General features: G+C 38.0%; 1 protein-coding gene across 1 annotated transcript; it reads right to left on the bottom strand.

The window, feature by feature from the left end:
* Positions 1-5,796: 5,796 nt before the first annotated feature.
* On the bottom strand, positions 5,797-10,003 carry sult5a1 (sulfotransferase family 5A, member 1). Its single transcript, XM_017712013.2, has 6 exons — positions 9,856-10,003; positions 9,014-9,222; positions 7,906-8,032; positions 7,721-7,818; positions 6,844-7,024; positions 5,797-6,279 (listed from the first exon to the last, which is right to left on the bottom strand). Exons 1-6 carry the CDS (start codon positions 9,992-9,994, stop codon positions 6,107-6,109), a joined length of 927 nt encoding a protein of 308 aa, XP_017567502.1. The 5' UTR covers positions 9,995-10,003; the 3' UTR covers positions 5,797-6,106.
* Between the last annotated feature and the right edge of the window lie 1,847 nt (positions 10,004-11,850).

Below are 11,850 nucleotides of genomic sequence, written 5' to 3'. Positions count from 1 at the left end.
TTCATATTTTCTTCATTATTATAAAAACTTTTGTCCAGCGTTTTTTTCCAATAAACTGGCAAAACTCCTTTTGGGTTTTTTTACACCACAACGGACAATTTTTTCCATTTTCACAGTTTTACATGGTACTAAAGCACTGGTTGGAAGACGTAGAAAGAAGAAGAATCCATAGTTGCTGCCGGTACTGGCTAACCATTTTGTATTGTGAGAACCCAAACTTTGACAAAAGGAAAATAATAGTTATTATTAAGCACAAGAAAAAGCAAGGCAAGTGAATCCCTGTCAAAAATCAGAAAACATGAAGAAGCAAACGAAATCGTGACAGGCAACAGCAGAAAACCCGATGGCCACTGTAAGTGAAGGTGAAGGATATTCAGTCTGTTGCAATCATTGATAGATAGCACTAAGGCCCAATCCTATTTCACCCCTCGTCCCTACCACTTAGCCCTTAGCACTCTGTTTTGAGTGTTCATGTCTAGTATTAGTGTGTCCCAATTTTTGTTGAGATAGAGGGGTAGGGCAAAGTGTTAGGGCTACATGGCACGGCAAACGGAGGACTCCAAACAGAGTATTGTGAGAAAAAAAGAAAAACCAGCAAGATGACTGTGCGAGCGACCAAAGAAAACCACAAATGTAAGTATTTTCACTGTTAAAAAATTACGATAACCATTGTATTTTCTTAGTTTAATGTCGTTTCAATGTGTTATGGCCGTTTTCTTCATAGCAAGCATAAAAACAAGCATGCTAATGTCTTGGTAGCTAGCTAGCTAACTTTTCTGTTCCACCTTAAATAGTCCAGCAGTAATGACGCCTGAAGCAGCAGAATGTAACTGCTGCACCATTTAAAGTGGAACAGGAAAGTTCGAACAAGAAGATGGTGAATAACTGACTTCAGCTTCATATCACTAAAGCTGAATTAGCTGAGGGCAATAGTTAATAATTGTCTTATAACCCCTCTTTGACAGCATGTCATGCCCTAAATGTAACTAAAACCCAGCAGTGAGGTCCCTTCTCTGCTATCACTGAAGATGGGCTGGGTCGCCTGCAGAGCACCGCTAGTAGCTGTTAATGAAGCAGTGTTTCTTTTTTGTTTTGTTTTCTTTCTTTTTTTGAGGGTTGTCCCATTTTGCAGGGCAAGATTTCAACCACTACCCCTTGGTGACACTTGAAAACAAGAGGTAGGGGTAAAAAGAAGAAATTGAATTGGACCTAAATCTTCAACACTGCTCCTTTGATACCGGGCGTAAATTTAGCCTAGCTGGGAGCAGACATAATGTCATATTCCAGACATTAGCCATCTTAAGGCACTATTGCTGTTTCAAAACATCTCCTGCATCTGCTTTGGCTTATTAACAGGTATCTATGCTTTAATTTGTACAAAGGTTCCAGACTAATGGACAGAGGGCACTTCACTTTAATTGCACAAGCGCTTTAATCAGGCAAGTGATGGATGGAGAAGACAGACATTAAAATAGACGTGCTGTGGGTTAAATTGTGCTCCCACCATGAGGCGCTTCAACCGCTGGCTTTTCTCTTCTCTCTTGACGGAACCAAGCTATACAGTTCAGAGGAACGCAAGGCCTGGGGCACTGATGCACCAATAGTGATGTACAACAGATACGACACATTAAGAACTTGAGAATTTCACCCCTACTACAAATGGCTGTAGAATCATATAACTTTATATAATGCTCATGTTTATATGAAGGATGATGCTGCACACGAGACACTTTAAATATAACACAAGATTTTTTCATCCTTTATTATTAATATTTATTATTGATCCACATTTATTTCTAAGTAATTTATGTTCATTTGAATGGTGTAATGCTGGGGACGCATATGCGAAGAGAAGTGAGATTTATTAAGGGCAAATCCAATATCAGGGTCTAGACAGTCCAGGGTCAATGAGCCAACATGGAGAGAATGAGGGACAGACATGATGAAAATAAACACAGGAAAAACACACAACAGAGGCCGGAAGGATGACGCTAAACAATACAATACAAAGACCAAACAAAGACCAGCAGCCTAACACAGGGCTGAAATACAACAGGGGTCTGGAAACAAGGGGGCAGGACCAGGAAGAAACAAAACAAGGAATCACAGGAACCAGACCAAAAGAAAACAAAAGCACATGGAGGACTGGGAGGGGCCAATCATGATAAATGGTATCATGATGAACTGATCATTTCAAATAGTGCCATTAAATGAATTTAAATTATTTAAGGTTTGATGTAACATCAATAATGCTATGGGTCTGAAAGGATGTGTCAATCTGTCAAGAAGTTACTACTGAGAAAAGAAAACACATAAAAAAGAAGCTGCTGATGTTCTCAGAATAATAAGCTGACCACTCCAGAGTCCAGGCCTCAACATCGCTGAATGTGTTTGGGATTATTTGAATCATGAGAAATAAATGGAAGCTGTAATAAAGGCCAACTGTGGACACACTAAGTATTAAAACATTGGATATTATATATGATTTTATATTGTTGAGGTTTTTGTGTCATTTTCTGGTAAATATGTGTTTTCTACCTACTTCATTGCTGATTTGAGGGGATGCATCTCACCTCCTACTCTCAAAAGCAGGGGTGTGGCTAAAACTTAAAAAATGTGACCCCACCCACAGACAAAAACCTCAATGTTTTGGTAGTGACATGAAAAATTGGGACAGTTTTCTTTAAATAAAGTTTTTTTATTAAAAAATTAGCTTATCTAATCTTAATCAAAATATTTTAACTTCACGTTAAAGATATCATAATGTCGTTCATTAGAACAGTCCATACACACACACACACACACACACACACACACACACACACACACACACACACACACACACACACACACACACACACACCAGTCCATCGCAGGGCCATTAGTATGAGTATCATATCAAAAATTCTACCTGGTCTCACGGGTTATATGTACTTCCGACCACTTTTTTGCAGAGCCACAAATACGTACCCTCAAGTACGTTTTGCTGCACTTTTGAGAAACAGATGTCCACTGGGGGCGTTAAAGAGAATCTTACACTTTAATTTAACTTTGTGATTACTTTGCCTTTGAAAATGACTGTATGGCTATTTTAATGATAAAATGTAGGATTATTTCGGAGCGCCTGTGATGTCTGCTGGTTCACGAGTGGGCAAAGCAGGTAGCTAATGCCGCCTCTAACGCAGCTTCAGGTATGTAGCTATAGCTGTAGCTGGGGTTATTCTCCTATAACGTTAGTTTGGTGGATAAAGCAGATTGTGTGCTTGCTGGCTACCATGCATAAAGGGATGGGGGTACTGTCTACTGATTAAGGGGCAATTTATTTAGCTAGCCTCCATCAATTAGGTGTCCTGCAGTACATATACCCGAGATGTCAGCTGAGCTGATAATGGTACGTAGCTTCAGGTACGTTATGCTAGCTAACAGCTAGTATAAACCATTTCACTGCCAGTGTTTGTCTATGGAGACAGCTATGTACATAATTTTACCCACCTGTTAGTAAGGAATGTGGCTGAAACACCTGAACTCAATAATTAGGAGGTGTGTCCCAATACTTTTGTCTGTATGGTGTACTATTGCACGTTATCCATATTAAACTTGCAGCACCAGGGCAAAATGTAAGAGGCAGAAGTCTATAAATACTAACCCAACTTGTCTGATGGTTGTCTTGCCTGATTACATTTTCAGAAACGTTAAAATTGTGTAAATGTGACTCTGAACTGACCACTTCTTCTTCAAAGATGAGTCACCACTACATGTCAGACGAAGACGCATGTCACGGCTACTGCACTGCGACATCAAATGTCATTTCACAGAGAGATTTGTGCTGTAAGGAAGAGGAAGCTTATCTAAAAGGAAGTGATAATGGTTTGTGAAGTGCTCTAAGAGGACTAGAAATTCCTGACTCTCAAGTAATTGCTTGGAATTAATTCACTTTAGTACTTTCCTAAAATAAACAGTTGTGTTAATTGTCTGGCGTATGAGCTGCATCTACCCCCGCACTGAGGAAGTATTTAAGCTGTCTAGACTTCCTCTCAGACACACAGCAGCACAGACATGGATCGACTAGATGTTGCAGAGACCTTTCATGGCATCACTTTCCCTGGACATCTGCACACACAGGAGACATTCCAGTATGCCATGAGCTTCAAATTTCAAGATACAGACACTTTGATTGTGACATACCCTAAATCAGGTAACACCTCTCAGCTTTTTTGAGAACAATTCACTGTTGCCATGCCAACACTGTGGATTCAAATTTGCCTTAGTGGGCTCACAGACTGTGTCCCCATTGGGCAGTACCTTTCCCAGCAAGTTAAAACTGATTTTGAACTTCTTTTCTCTTTTATATATATGTAGTCTTTTGTTCTACGGCTTTTTACAGATTCACACATGAAAGAAAGAACATAGTTTTATACACTAGAAATTAAATGTTGAATCTGTACCCTTCAAAAGGCCAGGAGCTACCGGAGGACCCAGGTTTCTGTTACTCACTACTGTTTCATGTACATACTGGACAAAATCTTTAAGACTTTTTTTACCAAATTCAAAATAAACTGTATTGCACATTTTTATAATGAGCTGTATTGTTGCCTTTTACTGCATGACTTCAGTTTCTCTGTATAATTTCACATGTGGCTTGTAGTTAAAATTAACACCTAATAAAGAAGTAAAGTCAAGCATTTCCTGAGTCCTAGATACAATCACCCACAATCTGGCATGTCAATCTTGAGTTTATCTAGTCTCCACAGTCACATGACTTTGGACCTCTCCTCATCCTCCTCTCAGATATCCCAATCACCGGAATACTACAACCCCAATTCCAATGAAGTTGGGACGTTGTAAAATAAAAGTCCTCCAACACCTAAAATGTTAAAAATCTAACTACAGGAAACAACAGACTATTGCACATTATTAGAGAATTCATCATTTTAGTTCCCTTAATTTTTTTTCCGGCAATGTCTAAAGCCAGTGGTGGATGAAGTACACAAATCATGTACTTGAGTTAAAGTAGAGATACCCAAGGTAACTTCATTGTAATTGGGGTTGTAATTCTACACAGCTGTGTTGTTTATCACATGACTAACGTAGCTAGTATTTAAGCTCGGGCTTTAACATAGGTTAGTTGTGAAGAATTGCCAGTCTACATGTCTTACTGTGTGATTTTTCCTTTTCTGATTCTGTGTTTGTTCTGACTTTCTGCCTGATCTTTTTGGACCCTGATTTTTGGACTTCCCCTTTTGGTACTGTTACTTGGTTTTCTGGACTTATGGTTTTTGACTTTTTTGCTTGTTTTATGGACTCTGCGTTGCATTGCCCTTATCTATTATGATTGCCTTTATTGTTTTGCCTAGACTTGACCTCTTCTTGCCTCCTGACTACTCTCTGTGACAATCCAAGTAAAGTTTCCTTTTTGATTCTTAACCACAAGTGTCTGCTTTCTGATCGCATGTCACACTTGTTATTTTAAGTGTGCAGCAGACTAAAGCTATATCAAAGTAATCATGTTATACAGGTGACTGAATTCAAAGTATACTGTTGTTATTTTGTTTTTTATGGCTAAGTAAGTTACTGTGAAAGTAATGATATTATATATGATCTTTTATTGTTGGAGTTTTTGTGTCATTTTCTGGTAAAAATGTATTTTCTACCTACTTCATTGCTGATTTGAGGGGATGTGTCTCACCTCCTACTCTCAAAAGCAGGGGTGTGGCTAAAACAAGACTCCACCCAGAGACTAAAAACTCAATGTTTTGGTAGTGACATGAAAAATTGGGACAGTATTTTTTGAATAAAGTTTTTTTTATTAAAATATTAGCTTATCTCATCTTAATCAAAATATTTTAACTTCACAGTAAAGATATCATAATATCATACATTAGAACAGTCCATATTCATATATAGTAGTTTGAGTACACACACACACACACACAGACGCACAGTCATGAGTATCATATCAAAAATCACACAGAACACATAAACGCACACATTCAACAGAAACAGCACATTGTTGGGACAGTGAAACAAACAAGCTATCAAAAGAGGAATATAAAAATAATGTTTTCATCATAAATACAAAACTAATTATGGTTAACGACAGTGATCTTCATGCTGCATGGCGAAGCAAGTGTTCTGTGTCTGTCCAGGTGTTCAGAGAAGTTTCTTCAGGATTCTTCCACACAAACTCCAGAGAGGATTCACTCATCTCGGAAGCAAACACTTCATCAAAGCTGCAACTTTGCTCTTCTGAGAAAATGTTCTGCCAGTCTCCAATTTTACCTGCCAAAAGGGAAAGTTGGAGCTTGTTTAAGGCACTAACAGTAATCCTAGTGTACATAACTTTATATTTATTTGTAATTCTTTATATTGTAAATTTTTTTGTGAAGGATAGAGTTTATATTTTTTATCTTATTTTTTATGTTTAGTTTTAGCATATTGCTGCTTTTGGAACAAAACCTCATATCTCCATTTTTCACTTTTTGACATCATTGGAAAAACCTCATCATCTATATGTGTAAATTTCATGACGAATGGACCAAAAAAAAAATGACCCAAAATGACTTGGAAAGACGTCTGCTTCCTGAGTGCCTTGCTGTCCCTTTGCTGCTATAACACTGAGAATTTCCCCATTGTGGGACTAATAAAGGATTATCTTATCTCATCTCATCTCATCTTATCTTATCTTATCTTATCTTATCTTATCTTATCTTATCTTATCTTATCTTATCCTATCCTATCTTATCTTATCTCATCTAAGTCTCCTAACTCCTTATCATGAGTTCATCAGGCTTGTTAATTAATGATTTAAACAGTCCTGACAGGCTTAAGGCTTTAAAGACTCACCTTTCCTCATGAATTTGCCTTTGTTGTGGTTCATGATCTCCTTGGGAACAAGTGTGTAGTTCACCATGGAGTTTTCTCTCATGCTGCTGAAGCTGCAGGACCTCTCGGCGCTGGTTAACTCCTCCTCCACCAGAGGGCACTGCAGGAATCTGCTCACTCTTTCCAGAGAGCCACGCAGGTCCTGCACAGAAAACAACCACTCATCAGTGCAATTCAGGATTCAGAAATCTCTTTTCCATTCCATTTGTACAGTAAAGTGTTCAGTAAAATGTGCAACCTGCAGCAAAGCATTGTAGTTTATTATGTCAGAACAAATTCTCCAAAATGGGCACCACTTTATGTTAAAGGGCCTATTGCACATTTTCTTGCAATTTTTTTCCCCTTGAGGTTCACTTGCACTGCTGTAGGCTGAATAGGCGAATATATGTAAATGAGCTGGTTCTTGTGACATAATTACTTTTTTACTCTTAAAAAAAAGGAAGGAAAATAAGTCATTTTATGTGACCAATTCAATTCATGCACATTCTCAATAATGCAGTTATTGGTTATTGTCACAAAACAAACTTCCAAATATGTACTAATACAGGCCATAATGAGTTTTGATTCATGGTAACGTAAAGAAACAAGAAGTACATTCAGAACTTTTAATGAAGTTAATATAATGTAATCTAACATTAGGAAATGTAGGATATTATTCCTGTTCATTTTGGACAGTTCAGTAACTTCATTAATGTAAGAAAAATGAGTAAAAGTAGACAAAAAACCTAAATTATGGTTAATACAGTATGAACACATAGGAAGCCTATGAAATCTAAATCAAAGGTGAAAGATGAACCAAGCTTAGAAAGTATGGAGCTGATAAAGATGCTGGTCTTACCTGCGACATGTCTTCATATGTGATGTAAAGAAAGTTGTGAATGTTTCCTGAGTTACTGGTCCAACCTTTCACATGATCAAACCATGACCCATAATGCACTAGAAATTAAAGCAGGAGTTATGTATAGCAGAAATTCACAATCATAGACCAACGTCATAACTGATAATGTCATAACTTCTACTAACCTGTTCCCTTCACAAAACCACTCAGAAACTCAGAAAATGTGCCTGGGTTGGGCAGGAAGTTGGCCATTTTGTGGAAATGGTAATAGGACACGACCACATCTTTAGGATTTCTCGCCACATATATAACCTGAAAAAAAGAAAAAAAAGTCAGCTAAACATAGTGAGGTTTCCAAGGTAACACCTTTTTACAGTCTACCAAGATCGCTGCGTTACCCACATAAGTGTGAAAACCACACAATCACTTTAAACTGGGTTCTGGGTATTAGCTGAATAAGTGCAAGGTAACATCCCCTAAGTACTAGATACATTCTTTTACATAACATCATGGCTAGTTTGAGAACGTTTAATTACACTGAAATGCCAAATATGTTCTAGATATTACCTGAGTAAGTGCAAGATATAATCTCCAAAGTACTAAATGTGGTTGGTGGTTGGTGAAGTGTAGTGGGTTCTATGCTGTACACTGGGGTTCAATCCCCTGTCAGGGTAAACACCCTACACTGTACCAATAAGAGTCCTTGGGCAAGACTCCTAACACTACCTTCGCCTCCCTGTGTAAAATCATCAAATTGTAAGTTGCTCTGGATAAGAGCGTCTGCCAAATGCCATAAATGTGAATGTGCTAAATAAATAGTTGACATATCATGGCTAGTTTAACTAAATTACACTGAAATGACAAACTTCTAGATATTTAGACTGCACTCTACACTTTTTCAGTCTAGAACCTGTTTGACATTTCAGCTTAAATTAAACTGCTTCAAAACTTCCCATCATGTTACTCAGTATAATATCAAGATAATTATCTAGTACTTTAGAATTTGTACTTGACACTGACCTGTTAATAGTGTAATGTAGTAAGATTGTCTCAGAACTGACTTATCATATTAAAAAATAAATACCTAGTACTGTGGATTTTGTCCCTCCTGCTCACCTGATTAATTCCTAGAACTTAGGAGACTGAAAAAGGAAGCAATACCAGCTTTTCAATTAACTATACATGAAGTGTTTTTCATTAACTATGCTTAAGCTGTGTGGATTGTGGTTTGAAGCTGAGAAACATTTAGAACCTTTATGAATGTATGTTTAAAACTGTATGTCTGATGGTTACCTTAGTCTTGGTGCCCTGAAGAGCAGTGGCGAGTAGTTGGTAGGGCAGATGAGTGGTCAAAAAACGAGGTCCTTGAGAAGCCTTCAGGACCTGGGGACAGTAGTACTGCTCCAGCCAGGGGGCACGCATCCAGTTGGGCTGTGTCTGAGCCCTGACTGGGTTCCCTTTGCTGGACACCAGTGTGACCATCTCCTGCATCCATGTCGTTCCTGAGGTTTTCCGGGAAGAAGAAGAGGATGGCGTTAACATAACGAAATGGAGACTAGATAAACTCAAGATTGACATGCCAGATTGTGGTTGATTGTATCTAGGACTCAGGAAATGCTTGACTTTACTTCTTTATTAGGTGTTAATTTTAACTACAAGCCACATGTGAAATTATACAGAGAAACTGAAGTCATGCAGTAAAAGGCAATAATACAGCTCATTATAAAAATGTGCAATAGTTTATTTTGAATTTGGTAAAAAAAGTCTTAAAGATTTTGTCCAGTATGTACATGAAAAACAATGTGATCTGCCTGATTTATTCTTAAGCTACAGTAGTGAGTAACAGAAACCTGGGTCCTCCAGTAGCTCCTGACCATTTGAAGGGTACCGAATTCAACATTTAATTTCTAGTGTATAAAACTATGTTCTTTCTTTCATGTGTGAATCTGTAAAAAGCCGTAGAACAAAAGACTACATATTTATAAAAGAGAAAAGAAGTTCAAAATCAGTTTTAACTTGCTGGGAAAGGTACTGCCCAATGGGGACACAGTCTGTGAGCCCACTAAGGCAAATTTGAATCCACAGTGTTGGCATGGCAACAGTGAATTGTTCTCAAAAAAGCTGAGAGGTGTTACCTGATTTAGGGTATGTCACAATCAAAGTGTCTGTATCTTGAAATTTGAAGCTCATGGCATACTGGAATGTCTCCTGTGTGTGCAGATGTCCAGGGAAAGTGATGCCATGAAAGGTCTCTGCAACATCTAGTCGATCCATGTCTGTGCTGCTGTGTGTCTGAGAGGAAGTCTAGACAGCTTAAATACTTCCTCAGTGCGGGGGTAGATGCAGCTCATATGCCAGACAATTAACACAACTGTTTGTGCTTGGAAAGTACCAAAGTTCCAGGAAATTACCTGAGAGTCAGGAATTTCAAGACCTGCCTGTGCATTGAACACTTCACAAACCACTAATCTATTTTCCATGGATTACCACTTCCTTTTAGATAAGCTTCCTCTTCCTTACAACACAAATCTCTCTGTGAAATGACATTTGATGTCACAGTGTAGTAGCCGTGACATGCATCGCGTCTGACATGTAGTGGTGACTCATCTTTGAAGAAGAAGTGGTCAGTTCAGAGTCACATTTACACAATTTTAACGTTCCTGAAAATGTAATCAGGCAAGACAACCATCAGACAAGTTGGGTTAGTATTTATAGACTTCAGCCTCTTACATTTTGCCCTGGTGCTACAAGTTTAATATGGGTAACGTGCAATAGTACACCATACAGACAAAAGTATTGGGACACACCTCCTAATTATTGAGTTCAGGTGTTTCAGCCACACTCCTTACTAACAGGTGGGTAAAATTAAGTACATAGCTGTCTCCATAGACAAACACTGGCAGTGAAATGGTTTATACTGAAGAGCTCAGTGACTTTAAACATGGCACTGTCATAGGACGCCACCTCTGCCAAAAGTCACTTTGTGAAATTTCTGTCCTGCTAAATCTGCCCCTGTCTACTGTAAGTGCTATTACTGTGAAATGTCAGCATCCACGAGTAACAACAGCTCAGCCATGAAGCAGTAGACCGGGCAAAACATTCAAAATGGGGCTGCCGAGTGCTGAAATACACAGTGTCCATCTTCTGTTCAATCACTCACTGAAGATTTCCAAATTGCCTCTGGAAACAACATCAGCAAAACACCTGTACATCAGGAGATTCTGCATGGATTTCACAATAATCAACACTAATGTCTGACAGTAAAATACTACATTCATCATTTTATTGTGAAACTAACTCATCTAATGACATTTTCTGTAATACTGCAGCAAAATACTGAGGTTCAAATTGAAAAAAATACTGCACAGCCTTGTGGGATATGACAGTAACAGAGAGTTAACAATTTTTAAAGAACCTTTATGCTGGATTAAAAAATTTTTTTTTAAAAATTGTTTTGTTGATAGAAATGGCCTTTTACAGTCGTTATGTAAAAACACAGGAGATTACCATATTTCAATTACATTTTGTTATTGTAAGTGTACAGCAGGCTACAGCTATATCACAGTAATCATGTAGTGCAGGTGACTGAATTCAAAGTATACTGTTGCTATTATATTGTTATTTATGGCTGAGTAAGTGACTGTGAAAGTAATGCAGCTAGTAGCCTGTAATTGTTCACAGCATACATCACACAGTTGTTCTGCATCAAGGTGCCAATTTCAAATAGACTGCGATTTACCCACTGTAAGGTGTATTGCTAAATTAGAAAAAAATCAGGCTTTCAGCTGGCTGCTACTACTGTTTTTATTAATGCAACATACTTTCACCCATTCTGATAGATAATCATTGGATCGAAACCACAGGGATGAGCATTCAACCCTCCGCTGTGTGATTGAGTTCAGGATACATTCAATTCAGGTGATCAGATCTCAGTGAGTGAGTTAAATGAGACCCCATTTTTCAAAATTCTGCATAATCTAATAGTTGAGATGCTAACAAAGTCATTTAGAGTGGTTTGATGTGAAATGGGGCATTGTAGAGATAGACTTCTTTACTGGGGTAGTGAAAGAAACCAATTAATTTACTATCCAGTATGATCAGTAAATCTACATATGTTTTTATGTGATGTC

This window comes from Pygocentrus nattereri, chromosome 15 (genome assembly GCF_015220715.1).
Source record: "Pygocentrus nattereri isolate fPygNat1 chromosome 15, fPygNat1.pri, whole genome shotgun sequence".
NCBI lineage: Eukaryota > Metazoa > Chordata > Actinopteri > Characiformes > Serrasalmidae > Pygocentrus > Pygocentrus nattereri.
Note: the sequence above shows the minus strand (reverse complement) of the source record. Positions and strands in the feature narration are given on the sequence as shown.

Excerpts from the sequence above, each read along its gene's own strand:
- sult5a1 (XM_017712013.2), bottom strand. The coding sequence starts at position 9,994 with ATGGATCGACTAGATGTTGCAGAGACCTTTCATGGCATCACTTTCCCT. Across the intron at positions 8,033-9,013 it reads TTCAGGGCACCAAGACTAAG|GTTATATATGTGGCGAGAAA; the intron begins GTAACCATCAGA and ends TCTTTTTTTCAG. Across the intron at positions 6,280-6,843 it reads AGGCAAATTCATGAGGAAAG|GTAAAATTGGAGACTGGCAG; the intron begins GTGAGTCTTTAA and ends CCCTTTTGGCAG.